Source organism: Schistocerca gregaria, chromosome 2 (assembly GCF_023897955.1).
Source record: "Schistocerca gregaria isolate iqSchGreg1 chromosome 2, iqSchGreg1.2, whole genome shotgun sequence".
Taxonomy (NCBI): Eukaryota; Metazoa; Arthropoda; class Insecta; order Orthoptera; family Acrididae; genus Schistocerca; species Schistocerca gregaria.
The window spans coordinates 812,584,324-812,600,728 of record NC_064921.1 but is presented as its reverse complement, the minus strand read 5'-3'; the positions used below and the strand labels follow the sequence as shown (position 1 = coordinate 812,600,728).

The window sequence follows — 16,405 nt, the reverse complement described above, 5'->3', positions numbered from 1 at the left end:
TGTTTCAATCAAAATAAATGAATCATAAGACTCCTACACTCCTCTGATAGTATTCGTTGGTTTTGAGTTAACTGGAGTAAATTACAAACTACAGTTTTGAGGGAAAGAGCGCTGCGAGATGAATCGGCATGGGCACTTGACAGAAAGGCAGGAAGGAGCTACCGTGTCTGGACGGAGCACACTGCCAATGAAGTTGCCAGATTTTTTATGTACCAATGCAGCATGTTCAACGTATCTATAAGGAACGCTATAGCACTCACTTACAGCCTTGTACACGGCGTAAGAACAGCGAACGTGAAAACATCCTGACCGACAGGGATCGGAGACAGGCTTTGTTAATAGAGACGGGAAAAACCGGCTGGTTAAAATCGATACTGGTGTTTTAGTTCCGAATAACTGGTGTTTTTCGATCTCTTTCTGTTCGCGGTTATAACGGATATTTTTTTTTATTTTTTACTAGTATCCGAGTAAAGAAAACGAAATACCAATTAGCGACAGCAGCAGTGCTAAATTTTTGGTTCTTAAATAAACATTTTAAAAAAAGGAGTAATTTTTATTCGTAAAATTTGCATTCGTTTGAATAATTGCATTTTAATAGAAAATTGGATAAACGATCAGTGCTGTTTTAATAAATATGCCGACAGAAACGAGCAACAAACGTATGAGATAAGAATTGGCACAGCATAGCTGAGACAATTATGCCCCTGCATCCGTGTCTCATGGCTCAAGGTACGCGGGTACGTGCAGTGTACAATACTTGTCCTCCACGTGGCCTGTGTACTGTAGTTTCTCGCTGCTTCCTCAAACATCCGTTGTATTGCAGAATGGCAACAACCTTGGCCTGGAAATATTTTTACGAAGTGGCGTAGAAATGTAGTAAAATACTTCATTTCCTTTAATAGATTAAAGATTTATCTGTAATTTCTATGAAATAATAAAAGAGGAAGGAAATTATCGTAACAGTACTAAACTAAAAACTTAAAAACGCTCCATACATAGTCTACAATAAAAACAGAAAGTAGCTGATCTGCTGCCTGTGTCCATTTAATATGCCTTCATCTGCTTGTAGGCCTTGAAAACGGAGAAATTAACAGGAAGAACAGTGTTTTCAAACTGTTTTCACCCTTTACCACTGACTACCCATAATGTCCAATTCTGGTGCGATCCCGTATTACTACATGATATTTTAGAAGAGTTTCAATAAATTAGAAATCAATTTGAGAATACTGGTGCCTTTTTATAGTACCCAACCACTTATCTCTTCTCGAGAAAGCAGCAAACGGAAGACGGACTAAGTTTTCTTTGATTTAATATTTTGTTTCTGTGTACCTTGAAACTGAGATAGCCAGTATTTTCTAATCGTTGTTCGATTTATAAGTTTATTACAGAAAATGATAGGAATAAAAAGCTGAAAGCCTGTTATCCCAGAAACCGGCTATTTTGAGCGGTTTCAACAGTCAGCTTAAACTGGGGTGAAAAGAAACTATATAACAGAAAAGCAGTTCATTCAGCGATAATCGCCATCTCTGCTCGTTCAATTGTCGTCACACGAGCCGTGGCATTCAACGTGTAACGCGCTAGCCTGATCTCCACCATCCTCCCGAACGCTCAGAACGATCCGGTTTGACCATACGTTACGGATGCCTGAACAAGATATAAGCTATTGCAGCGTGATCCAGCGGCAGTTTTCGGGTGTATCTGGCTCGCAGTTCACACAGTTTCTTTATCAAATGGACGTGGATAAAATTTCTACCTTAGCTACATTAAGACGCACTTATCCTCCCTTGTCCAAATGCTAGTCTTATTGTCTGTCTGTAACGTACATAAGTAAAAATTTCAGTATCCACGAACGTATTATAAGGCAAAAAGGTAGATGCCATACCCTGTCAGCAAGGACATCAGCTTATAACAGTTCCATTACAAATAGCACGATCCTCAACCCACCCCTGAACTTACTGTCCCTATCCGTTCCATCGATCCACCCGTCCATCTCAACAATTCCCCCCCCCCCCCCCTCCCCCACGGCTGAAGACATCATCCGGATCCTCACCATAGTCCTCCAAAACATTCACCCTTTTCAACGTCACCACACTCTCCAACAGATCTCCCTCGCCACACGCTCCATCTTTCACGTGAACACCTTCTCCACTTACTTCCACAACCAAGCCCACTTCACCTTCACCCTCCTTGATATCCTAGTTTAAGCCTCTTCCTCCCCTGTCTTCACCCACCGTCTCTTCTCGTCATGGCGTGGCACGGGCGTTGCGTCCTATTCCATAACATCTGCTCCTTCTGCACCAAAAAATACCTCGTAATGAACACTCTCTCCCACCACCGGGTCGACACCTTCCTCCTGATCAAAACCTTTCTCCAGTCCCTCCATACTCTCCGCATCTCCCCCTATGTCCTCCACTGCACTGATGCTCCTGGTCCTCAAGCGCAGGGTGAAGTTGCCATCAGCCACCTTAAGTATATCCCTGTCAGGCCACAACCCCTCCTCAATGACCCCACTGAACACCTTATTCTCAGCATCCTCACCATCCTGATGACATCATCCACACCTCGCCCTTCCTTCAGAAGGCCATTACTGACGCTGTGGAGGCCCATGTTCCTACTACAACCATCCATACCCACTGTCCCACTCTCCCTCCATGGGCTGTCCTCCTCCTCACCGAATCTCTCTGCCTCTATCGCTCCTTCCTGCGCACAGGGATATTCTCCAACGCCACTGGCAAATACAGTGACATGTATGGAAACTTATTACAGAAAAGAAACGACGGGACTGGCGGCAGACCTGTACACAACTCAACGCCATCCTCCCTATCAACTCATCCAAGTACTCGTCCACCTCCCATCGCCTTACTGGTTCCCATTCCGCACCCCATTACCCCCTACTCCATAACGACCGCCCCCTTCCCAACAACCTCACTAAGGCCAATCACTTCGCTTCCCACCTTTCCGAGGTCTTCTCCATTCCTGATGATCACCACTTTGATTATTCTCTTTTCACCACCATTAAGGAATGCGCCAATACCTCGATTGCTCCACTTGCTCCTCATCTCCAGTTTTGGGGCAGTTGCCCCCTCTGACATCAACACTCCAGTCACAGCACTAGACATTAAAGTTAACCTCCGGTCAAAATGCAACATGGCCCCTGGTCACGACTGTGTCACCTACCGCCACCTTAGAGAAAGCCCCTTCTCCTTCCTTGCCATTCTCTACAACGTCATCCTCTCTACCAGCTTCTATCCCAACCTGTGGAAGACTTCCCGCATCCTCTTATTCCTCAAACGCAAGAAAACCCCTACCATCGCCTCTTCCTATTGTCCCATCTGCCTCACATTCATCTTCAGTAAGGCCTTGAATCCATCCTCTTCTGTCATATCGATCAGCACCTTAATCAACACCACCTGCCTCAATTACCCAGTGTGGCTTCTGACCCTCCTTCTCCGCCAAAGAACAACTCCTTAACCTCATCCACCTTCTCTCCCTACAGCTTAACTCCCATCGCTCCACCATTTTTGTATCCCTTGACCTTCAAAATGCCTACAACCGTGTATGGCATCCTGGTCTCCTCTTTAAACTCCAAACCTACACTCTGCCTATCAATTTTGTCTGTCTGGTCTCTTCCTTTCTCTCATGCCGACCTTCCTATATCACCCTACACAACACCAACTCCTGTATCTTTTATCCCATTGCTGGTGTCCCCCAGATCTCCACACTCTTCCCTCTCCTCTATCTCCTGTACCGATATGCCCAAGCGAACCCCTCCTGTCCACATCCTCCAATATGCTCATGACACCACCTTCCTGGCTCTCTATCCTACCCTTCAACCCCTCCAAAACCCAAGCAATCGTCATAGGGCCAGCCGCGGTGCTCTCGCAGTTCTAGGTGCGCAGTCAGGAACCGTGCGACTGCTACGGTCGCAGGTTCGAATCCTGCCTCGGGCATGGATATCTGTGATGCCTTAGGTTAGTTAGGTTTAAGTAGTTCTAAGTTCTAGGGGACTGATGACCACAGCAGTTGAGTCCCATAGTGCTCAGAGCCATTTGAACCAATCGTCATAGGCCACACCATCTGCTCTTATCGTCTCCACGATTTCTTCCTCACCATTTATGGTCATCTCATCCAACTCACCCCCACCCTCAGACACATTGCCCTCACCCTCAATCATCACCTCACCTGGACCCCTCATCTCCTGACCATCCAACAGAAAGCCAATTCCCACCTCCGTCTCTTGAAACTCCTGTCTTGCTGGGCATGGCGATTCCATCCTTCTACCATCCTCCACACCTACAAATCCCTCATTCATTCCATCCTCTGTTATGCCAGCAGTGTCTGGATCTCCACCCCACCCCCCCACCCCTCGCACTTTTACAAGGCCCTCAAAATCCTCGAACACCACGTGCTCCACCATGCCTTCCATATTTGCCTCCTTCCCCCACAGGACTCCTGTATGACCTCATCCCCTTCTCCCACCTCCACCATTTCCTCCAACATCACCACATCCTTTACTCTGTCTGCAGGATTGATTACCCCCCCCCCCCCCCACCCTCTCGTTTACACCTTCAACCCCCGCAAATTGCCAAGCCTCTATCGCTGTATCGTTGTATCCCTCCCTCTCTCCACCTCCACACCCTCCATCTCCTTCATCAGGGAAATTTCCAGCACCTTCCCCTCCCAGATGTTGAACTTCGCCGTGACATCTGCCCTTCCTTCCAACTGTAACCTGGCCTCGTTCCGCCCCCGCCCCCCCAGGGCCCCCTTTTTCCTCTCCCCTCCTTCTCCCAGAGCGGATTTTCCTCCTTTCCTCTCTGAGTCCCTGCGCCCTCTCCTCAGCTGTTTTCCTCTCCCGTCCCTTCCCTCCCCAGCCCTCGTTCGGTGCGCCTCCCACCTCATCCCCCTTTCTCGCCCCCTTTTCTCTTCTCCCTTGTCCCCCCCCCCCCCCCCTCCCTGGCAGATTCTCCCAGGTTTTTCTCCATTCTCAAATGTGCTGCTTTAGTGTTGTGGTTCAAATGGCTCCAAGCACTATGGGACTTAACATCTGAGGTCATCAGTCCCCTGGACTTACAACTACTTGAACATAACTAACCTAAGGACATCATACACATCCATGCCCGAGGCAGGATTCGAACCTGGGACCGTAGCAGCAGTTCGGTTCCGGATTGAAGCGCCTAGAATCGCTAGGCCTCAGCGGCCGGCTTTAGTGTTTTGTTTGGTGCTGCTCTGCCGTGCATCAAGAGCTGTGATTTTAATTGTGTGCCGGCTTGTACATAGTGTTAGTGTCAGTGATTGTTATGTGCTATTCTGTCCATCGATACTTTTATACCCTGGTCATACTTCGAATTGTGTTATTTAATTGTCCCAATGTATGGTTTTTTATGTGTGTGTGCTACTTTTACGGTTTTCATCTCCATTTTACAGTCGTCCCCCCTTTGTTGTCTGTTCTCTTCCGTACTGCTCCCCCTATTTATATATATGTCCGCCATATTTTCTCCTTTCTGTATTTTTAACTGTCTTCTATTGTACAATTATTGTCTTTCAGCTGAGGAGCAGCGCACATGCTACTACCAGCTAGCCCCCGGATGAGGCATTGAAACACAGTAAAGGCCGGCCGGGGTGGCCTAGCGGTTCTAGGCGCTACAGTCTGGAACCGCGCGACCGCTACGGTAACAGGTTCGAATCCTGCCGCGGGCATGGATGTGTGTGATGTCCTTAGGTTAGTTAGGTTTAAGTAGTTCTAAATTCTAGGGGACCGATGACCTCAGCTGTTAAGTTCCTTAGTGCTCAGAGCCATTTGAACCAATTGATCACCTGCATCCATTCAAAACGAAATTAGAATTATATTAATACCGCCAGCTGCTCGCGGGCGTTGATATAAATCAACGGGGACAGGTGAGAATGTGTGCCCCCACAGGGACTCGAACCCGGGATCTCCTGCTTACATGGCAGACGCTCTATCCATCTGAGCCACCAAAGGCACAGATGATAGTGCGACTGCAGGGACATTCTTTCAAGTCCCGTAAGAGTTCGGGGAAAATGTGTACATCCGCTTAGAAGAAGAAGGTCATGGCCAGTATCGCCAGAATTATATACTTATATGGATATGGTGTCTGTTCTTTGGGACATGTCTTCCACGAGTAATGGGTGTCTTGGGGTGGGACACTACGAATGTAGTGTGTGGACATACAAGGTGAGAATGTGAGTCTCGCGGGAGGCGTGCGCGAGAAAGTCGTACTATCATCTGTGCCCTCGGTGGCTCAGCTGGATAGGGCGTCTGCGATGTAAGCAGGAGATCCCCAGTTCGACTCCCGGTGCGGGCGTACATTGTCACCTGTCCCCATTGATCTATATCAACGGCCGTGAGCAGCTGACGATATTAATATAATTCTTATTTCCTTCTAGAGGGCTGCAGGTCATCAATGGTGCTGTTCTTTCGGACATGTCCATATCCATATATGCATCCATTCATGTCCATTGTGCATTCCAACGGACTTGGATAATTCCAGCAGGGCAATGCGACACGCAACACGTCCAGAAATGCTATAGAGTGGCTCCAGGAACACTCATCTGTGTTTAAACCCTTCCGCTGGCCACCATAATCCCCAGAGATGAACATTATTGAGCATATCTGGGATTCCTTGCAACGTGCTGTTCAGAAAAGATCTCCATCCCCTCGTACCCTTACGGATTTATGGAGTCAGTTCCCTCCAGCACTACTTGAGACATTAATCGAGTCCAAGCCACGTCTTGTTGCGGCACTTCTGCGTGGTCGTGGTTGCTCTACACGATATTAGGCAGGTGTATCAGTTTCTTTGGCTCTTCAGTGTAATTTAAGAGTTAAAAATATAGGCCACAGCATCTGAGGGAAGCTTCCGGCGTCTTCTTCCCGCGCACGGCATTTGGTTACCTGGTGTCTGCGTTCGACGACTTCAACATTCCGGCCCAGGTGGAAGATTCCTTCCGCTGCCACTTAGCTGATGCACCGCTCATAATACGTGAGAAGCAACAAACACACACGTTTGTTTGTTTTAAAACAGAAATTCGCGTAATTTATACAAACATTGCCTGTGTTTTACTACACTTAACATGGACAAGTTCAAATGTCGTTGCTGCAAGAATTTGTAATGTAAAAAGCCCTGTATGATAAAACATTCTCACTTTTCAGTGCCCAAGCCTGAGATCATTCTTTCTTGATCGCTGTTTCTATTCAGCAGCACTATCTTTAGAAAATGTAAAATATGAGACTTTAAACAAGAAACTGCACAATATCTTACTGCAAGTATTGTAAGCAGCAAGCACTCTTGTAGAACAAATCACAAACACATGACTGAGAGAGAGTGCACTTATATACATATAACATCAAATATTATAGAGTAATCTTCTCTTACAAAACGGGAATATGAGGGAAAAAAATGAACGTCGTCAGACGCGAACCTGCAACGCATTACTCTTCACTTTCGAACGCCGCATCTCTATTTTTTTCCATTCTAAGAATCTGTTTTTTCATAATTCTTCGTCACAACGTCCATGCGCATGTCGTAGGACCCCCCTTAAACACCATCGATGGAAACTTCACTTAGCTTTCCCTTTTTTTCGGTTCCAGAGAGTAGTCACCCCTCTGACCAACCACAGTGGCCATATGTTGCGCTACACTAAGCTTCTGTAACGTGCGATTTTGTCTTGCATATTACTATCTCCTGAAGTTTTTAATCGCTGGTATGTTATTAACTGACATTTCCAGTGCGCAACAAAGAATTAAAGGAGCACTTTTTCAAAAAACCCCCAATTGCCTCCAATTGCCACGAATAAGTTTGAAATTTGGTTGTTGTTGTTGTTGTGGTCTTCAGTCCTGAGACTGGTTTGATGCAGCTCTCCATGCTACTCTATCCTGTGCAAGCTTCTTCATCTCCCAGTACCCACTGCAACCTTCTGAATCTGCTTAGTGTGGTCATCTCTTGGTCTCCCTCTACGATTTTTTCCCTCTACGCTGCCCTCCAGTACTAAATTGGTGATTCCTTGATGCCTCAGAACATGTCCTACCAACCGATCCCTTCTTCTGGTCAAGTTGTGCCACAAACTTCTCTTCTCCCCAATCCTATTCAATACTTCCTCATTAGTTATGTAATCTACCCATCTAATCTTCAGCATTCTTCTGTAGCACCACATTTCAAAAGCTTCTATTCTCTTCTTGTCCAAAGTATTTATCGTCCATGTCTCACTTCCACACATGGTTACACTCCATACAAATACTTTCAGAAATGACTTCCTGACACTTAAATAAATACTCGATGTTAACAAATTTCTCTTCTTCAGAAACGCTTTCCTTGCCATTGCCAGTCTACATTTTATATCCTCTCTACTTCGACCATCATCAGTTATTTTGCTCCCCAAATAGCAAAACTCCTTTACTACTTTAAGTGTCTCATTTCCTAATCTAATTCCCTCAGCATCACCCGACTTAATTCGACTACATTCCATTATCCTCGTATTGCTTTTGTCGATGTTCATCTTATATCCTCTTTTAAAGACACTATCCATTCCGTTCAACTGCTCTTCCAGGTCCTTTGCTGTCTCTGACAGGATTATAATGTCATCGGCGAACCTCAAAGTTTTTATTTCTTCTCCATGGATTTTAATACCTATTCCGAATTTTCCTTTTGTTTCCTTTATTGCTTGCTCAATATACAGATTGAATAACATCAGGGATAGGCTACAATCTGTCTCTCTCCCTTACCAACAAAAAATGGTTCAAATGGCTCTGAGCACTATGGGACTTAACATCTATGGTCATCAGTCTACTTAGAACTACTTAAACCTAACTAACCTAAGGACATCACACAACACCCAGTCATCCCTTCCCAACCACTGCTTCCCTTTCATGTCCCTCGACTCTTATAACTGCCATCTGGTTTCTGTACAAATTGTAAATAGCCTTTCGCTCATTGTATTTTACCCCTGCCACCTTCAGAATTTGAAAGAGAGTATTCCAGTCAACATTGTCAAAAGCTTTCTCTAAGTCTACAAATGCTAGAAACGTAGGTTTGTCCTTCCTTAATCTAGCTTCTAAGTTAAGTCGTAGGGTCAGTATTGCCTCAAGTGTTCCAACATTTCTACGGAATCCAAACTGATCTCCCGCGAGGTCGGCTTCTACTAGTTTTTCCATTCGCGTTAGTATTTTGTAGCTGTGACTTACTAAACTGATAGTTCGGTAATTTTCACATCTGTCAACACCTGATTTCTTTGGGATTGGAGTTATTATATTCTTCTTGAAGTCTGAGGGTATTTCGCCTGTCTCATACATCTTGCTCACCAGATGGTAGAGTTTTGTCAGGACTGGCTCTCCCAAGGCCGTCAGTAGTTCCAATGGAATGTTGTCTACTCCGGGGGCCTTGTTTCGACTCAGGTCTTTCAGTGCTCTGCCAAACTCTACACGCAGTATCGTATCTCCCATTTCATCTTCATCTACATCCTCTTCCATTTCTATGATATTTTCCTTAAGTACATCGCCCTTGTATGGACCCTCTATATACTCCTTCCACCTTTCTGCTTTCCCTTCTTTGCTTAGAACTGGGTTTCCATCTGAGCTCTTGATGTTCATACAAGTGGTCCTCTTTTCTCCAAAGGTCTCTTTAATTTTCCTGTAGGCAGTATCTATATTACCCCTAGTGAGATAAGCCTCCACATCCTTACATTTGTCCTCTAGCCATCCCTGCTTAGCCATTTTGCACTTCCTGTTGATCTCATTTTTGAGACGTCTGTATTCCTTTTTGTCTGCTTCATTTACTGCATTTTTATATTTTCTCCTTTCATCAATTAAATTCAATATTTCTTCTGTTACCTAAGGATTTCTATTAGCCCTCGTCTTTTTACCTACTTGATCGTCTGCTGCCTTCACTACTTTATCCCTCAAAGCTACCCATTCTTCTTCTACTGTATTTCTTTCCCCCATTCCTTTCAATTGCTCCCTTATGCTCTCCCTGAAACTCTGTACAACCTCTGGTTCTTTTAGTTTATCCAGGTCCCATCTCCTTAAATTCCCACCTTTTTGCAGTTTCTTCAGTTTTAATCTACAGGTCATAACCAATAGATTGTGTTAGAGTCCACATCTGCCCATGGAAATGTCTTACAATTTAAAACCTGGTTCCTAAATCTCTGTCTTACCATTATATAATCTATCTGAAACCTGTCAGTATCTCCAGGCTTCTTCCATGTATACAGCCTTCTTTTATGATTCTTGAACCAAGTGTTAGCTATGATTAAGTTGTGCTCTGTGCAAAATTCTACCAGGCGACTTCCTCTTTCATTTCTTTGCCCCAGTCCATATTCACCTACTATGTTTCCTTCTCTCCCATTTCCTACTACCGAATTCCAGTCACCCATGACTATTAAATTTTCGTCGCCCTTCACTATCTGAATAATTTATTTTATTTGATCATACATTTCATCAATTTCTTCGTCATCTGCAGAGCTAGTTGGCATATAATTTTGTACTACTGTAGTAGGTGTGGGCTTCGTATCTATCTTGGCCACAATAATGCGTTCACTATGCTGTTTGTAGTAGCTTACCCGCATTCCTATTTTCCTATTCATCATTAAACCTACTTCTGCATTATCCCTATTTGATTTTGTGTTTATAACCCTGTAGTCACCTGACCAGAAGTCTTGTTCCTCCTGCCACCGCACTTCACTAATTCCCACTATATCTAAGTTTAACCTATCCATTTCCCTTTTTAAATTTTCTAACCTACCTGCCTGATTAAGGGATCTGACATTCCAGGCTCAGATCCGTGGAACGCCAGTTTTCTTTCTCCTGATAACGACATCCTCTTGAGTAGTCCCCGCCCGGACATCCGAATGGGGGACTATTTTACCTCCGGAATATTTTATCCAAGAGGACGCCATCATCATTTAATCTTTCAGTAAAGCTGCATGCCCTCGGGAAAAATTACGGCCGTAGTTTCCCCTTGCTTTCAGCCGTTCGCAGTACCAGCTCAGCAAGGCTGTTTTGGTTAGTGTTACAAGGCCACATCAGTCAATCATCCAGACTGTTGCCCCTGCAACTACTGAAAAGGCTGCTGTCCCTCTTCAGGAACCACACGTTTGTCTGGCCTCTCAACAGATACCCCTCCGTTGTGGTTGCACCTACAGTACGGCTATCTGTATCGCTGAGGCACGCAAGCCTCCCCACCAACGGCAAGGTCCATGGTTCATGGGGGGAGGGAAATTTGGTTAGAAAGTGCCTATAACCTGCCTTTGTAATAGCGCAAAAGCACAGTTTCCTGAGACGTCGCCATCGTGTTCGGCGACGCTTCAAACAGCGAGCTGTCGACACCTGCGGAAAAAGGGCCACAGGCCACGGTAGGCAAAGCGCACCCCAAGGGTGTCGGAAGGGGTCGACTAAGAGTGAGGCGCTACAGCGGCCTGCCAGCTGAATTTGCGTTGGAGTTTCTGACAGCCACATTTTTTACATGCCGAAGGTCGGTGCGTAGGTGGCACTCAGGGTATTGTTGAACAGGGGAGTCTTCTAGGTATCTTTTCCCGTTTTACATTGAAGCGCCAAAGCATCTGGTATAGACATGCGTATTCAAATACAAAGATATGTAAATAGGCAGAATAAGACGCTGCGGTCGGCGATGCCTATACAGGGTGTTACAAAAAGGTACGGCCAAACTTTCAGGAAACATTCCTCACACACAAAGAAAGAAAATATGTTATGTGGACATGTGTCCGGAAACGCTTACTTTCCATGTTAGAGCTCATTTTATTACTCCTCTTCAAATCACATTGATAATGGAATGGAAAGACACAGCAACAGAACGTACCAGCGTGACTTCAAACACTTTGTTACAGGAAATGTTCAAAATGTCCTCCGTTAGCGAGCATACATGCATCCACCCTCCATCGCATGGAATCCCTGATGCGCTGATGCAGCCCTGGAGAATTGCGTATTGTATCACAGCCGTCCACAATACGAGCACGAAGAGTCTCTACATTCGGTACCGGGGCTGCGTAGACAAGAGCTTTCAAATGCCCCCATAAATGAAAGTCAAGAGGGTTGAGGTCAGGAGAGCGTGGAGGCCATGGAATTGGTCCGCCTCTACCAATTCATCGGTCACCGAATCTGTTGTTGAGAAGCGTACGAACACTTCGACTGAAATGTGCAGGTGCTCCATCGTACATGAGCCACATGTTGTGTCCTACTTGTAAAGGCACATGTTCTAGCAGCACAGGCAGAGTATCCCGTATGAAATCATCATAACGTGCTCCAGTGAGCGTGGGTGGAAGAACATGGGGCCCAATCAAGACATCACCAACAATGCCTGTCCAAACTTTCACAGAAAATCTGTGTTAATGGCGTGATTGCACAATTGCGTGCGGATTCTCGTTAGCCCACACATGTTGATTATGAAAATTTGCAATTTGATCACGTTGGAATGAAGCATCATTCGTAAAGAGAACATTTGCACTGAAATGAGGATTGACACATTGTTGGATGAACCATTCGCGGAAGTGTACCCCTGGAGGCCAATCAGCTGCTGATAGTGCCTGCACACGCTGTACATGGTACGGAAGCAACTGGTTCTCCCGTATCACTCTCCATAGAGTGACGTGGTCAACGTTACCTTGTACGGCAGCAACTTCTCTGACGCTGACATTAGGGTTGTTGTCAACTGCACGAAGAACTGCCTCGTCCATTTCAGGTGTCCTCGTCGTTCTAGGTCTTCCCCAGTCGCGAGTCATAGGCTGGAATGTTCCGTGCTCCCTAAGACGCCGATCAATTGCTTCGAACGTCTTCCTGTCGGGAAACCTTCGTTCTGGAAATCTGTCTCGATACAAACGTACCGCGCCATGGCTGTTGCCCCGTGCTAATCCATACATCAAATTGGCATCTGCCAACTCCGCATTTGTAAACATTTCACTGACTTCAAAACCACGTTCGTGATGAACACTAACCTGTTGACGCTACGTACTGATGTGCTTGATGCTAGTACTGTAAAGCAATGAGTCGCATGTCATGTCAACAGAAGCACCGAAGTCAAAATTCCCTTCCTTTAATTGGGCCAACTGGCGGTGAATCGAGGAAGTACAGTACATACTCACGAAACTAAAATGAGCTCTAACATGGAAATTAAGCGTTTCCGGAAACATGTCCACATAACATCTTTTCTTTATTTGTGTGTGAGGAATGTTTCCTGAAAGTTTGGCCGTACCTTTTTGTAACACCCTGTATAAGTCAAGTCTCTGGCGTAGTTGTTAGATGGGTTACTATTGCTACTATGACTGGATATCAAGATTTAAGTGAGTTTGAACGTGGTTTTATAGTCGGCGCAAGAGCGATGGAATACAGCATCCGAGGCAGCGATGAAATGAGGATTTTCCCGTACCACCATTTCACGAGTGGATCGTGAATATCAGGAATTCGGTAAAAGATGATATCTCCGATATCGCTGCGGCCGGAAAAAGGTCCTGCGAGAACGGGACCAATTTCAGCTGAAGAAGGTGCGGACCCGATCATTGGTCGTGAGTGTCCTTCGTACATGTTGGATATTCACTCTACTGCTTCACAAACGTCTCTAATGCGTCCCTACTGGTGTTTTAACTCTCAACTGAAATGCTCCAATCCGTTCGGGTGTGCCGTTCTACCAGAAGGTAGTTCTCATGGTAGTTGTGTGTATGTTTACAAACAACGTCAAGGGTGACCTTCCGATCGGCACAGGACAGTCACAACGGCAACATACCTGTACGACAGATCAGGGTTACGCAACACTTTTGTTGAAGTGTGTAGTTCTGCGTACCCTTGATTAGTTCGTAGCATAGTAACAACAAAAGTTTCCAGCCTGTTAATACGAATATTTTAAGTCGTTCTTGACCGTAAATGGTACGTCATTGATGTACACCATGAATAGGAGCGGCTCTTGAATGGAGCCCTGTGGCTCACTGTAGGTTACTAGCCCATCCCCTGAATAATCTGTCCTTCATTTTAGAGTCGTGAGCTCAACCAGATACTTTTTTTTTTTTTTTTTTTTTTTTTTTTTTTGGAGAGATACCGGCGGAAGCCCTCACTGAAGACATATCTTTAATTCCGTAACTTTCTAGATTATGTAACAGCAGGGAGTGCTTTACAAGTTCAAATGCTTTCGTGAGATTTATAAAGAGCATGTTCAAATGCTTTTGTGAGGTTTATAAGGAGTCCAGAAAAAGAGTGTTTCTCATTAAATATACTCACAATGTTGTCGGTAACAGCAAAATCGCTACATTTACTTATCCGCCTGTTTCCAGCCTGTTAATACGAGTATTTTAAGTCAGGCTTGATCGTAAATGGACATTTGCAAGCATGGTCGCCTACTGACAGCACCAGTCTTCAGGCAACAGGGCGACACGCCGCTCAATAATTTCCATGTTCTCCTTTAATCACAAATGACGAGGCTTACAAACACTCAAGCAGTAAAAATGTTCAAACGTGTGTGAAATCTTATGGGACTTAACTGCGAAGGTCATCAGTCCCTAAGCTTACACACTACTTAACCTAAATTATCCTAAGGACAAACACACACACCCACGCCCGAGGGAGGACTCGAACCTCCGCCGGGACCAGCCGCACAGTCCATAACCGCGGCGCCCTATACCGCTTGGCTAAACCCGCGAGGCCTCAAGCAGTACTCGACAATAGTTTGTTAAAGCGCAAATCTGAGCTTTCCTCTCAACCGTTATTTCTGAAAAAAGGTAAAGTGTCACGGATTATATATTTCCACAAACCTGAGGAGGATCTGTAGGGATCTTACGAATAAAGTTACAATCATACGGCATAGAGAGTAACATGCTTTTCCGTGTTGTTTCTACATCAGAAGAATCATTTATTCATCACGAAAGACAAAAAAGTAGCCACTTAAATATGCACAAGATATCCATTTTGCCATAACCTGCTATGATTTTAATCCCATCTTCAGCTTAACCATATTTTTCCTTAAAACGAAGTTAAATGTGTAATACCAGCATTTAGATTAATGCTGTACTTGAGAGAGGGCTATAAATCTTTTTTCAATTTACTATTTACTTAACTTTTTACATTATTGTTGAGGGTTTCAGGTATGTGTCATCCATCTTTAGATAATGAACATCCATAGATAATTTAATATTTTAGAACTAAAACTCTAATTTTAAAATGTCAAAATTCCTTGTGTAAATTAATTGTTATGTACATGGGCATGACCACCCGAGCTTCGTCGCTATCTTTAATTTGTTAACCCTTTTGTTACCACAGAGACTTATAAAACCGATGACTGGTGTGTGTATTGGTTGGTGTGTGTATTGGTATTTCTGTTTCATTGTTGATGTATCACCTCAATGTTTATTTTCAGGAGCAATTGCTGTGTTGTGGTACGTCGTATGGTTCATGTGTATCGCAGAGGATCCTTTAGAAGACAAAAGAATCAGCAGTCAAGAACTTGAATTCATACAGTCTTGTCTTGGGGAAGACAGAAAGACGGTATGTATATTTTACCACAGTTTCTCCTGTATTCTCAACTCCTTGGGTTGGATCACTGGTCCACCACTGTTCTGTCTTATATGAATTACCTACAATTTTATTTAATCAGGAGGCAGAATTATTCTTGGTTTCAGATGGTCAATCATTGTTGTGAAGCCGAGCAAAGAAGTGTCAATAGAGAAGGGGGCAAATAAAATTTTTGTGGAAGCTGTAAACTGGTTTTGCACCAAAGGGCTACCTTTAAACCTTGAAAACCAGTTTTGTGCTGTCAAAAGTAATAACAGAACACAGATTTCTATCAAAAAGGAAAAAAAAGTATTTATATATCTACATGCTGACCATTTACAGTCTTTTCTGTAAAAAGGATTAACTATCTCTATTCAAGAATCCCTCTGCGGTATGGAGAAACATTTGTAATCATGATTTGAAAACGATTCTGCTATCTATCAGACATTTTATTTCAGTGGGGAGTATGTCAAAGAGTTTCATAGCTGTATATTTCACACCTTTATGTGCCAAAGATTTATTAAAGGGTAACACTTTATTGCTCTCAAATCAGATGGATTCATATTAACTGATTCTTCCGTCGCTTCTTGCTAGAACCGCTTGATAATTATAAATGAAAAGGACGAGGAATCATCGCAAAATAAATGAGTCAGAGTCTGTGTCTGTATCGGTTAAAGGAGCTCTCAATTGCAGCAAGATTAAAGTTGTTGGTGTTGTGACACATTATTATAGAAATTGAAATAAAGTTCTCTTCATTCTACCTGTCCTTTATCCTTATCTATATTACATAAAAAGGACTACACATCGATCTTGCCAAAAGCCGAGAAGTGATACTTTTTGGTGTTGTAGCCGACAACTGTAACAACAGAATTTGTAGACAGTCACGACACAATAACTTAATGCAGGAAA

At 44.3% G+C, this 16,405-nt stretch overlaps 1 protein-coding gene across 1 annotated transcript in view; it reads left to right on the top strand.

Annotated features, from left to right (window-relative positions):
• Window positions 1-16,405, top strand: part of LOC126335120 (vesicular glutamate transporter 2-like) — a 141,395-nt gene that overhangs the window by 86,253 nt on the left and 38,737 nt on the right. The window contains exon 6 of the mRNA XM_049998074.1: window positions 15,363-15,490. Coding sequence (XP_049854031.1) covers window positions 15,363-15,490 — 128 coding nt within the window. The remainder of the gene's footprint in view (window positions 1-15,362; window positions 15,491-16,405) is intronic.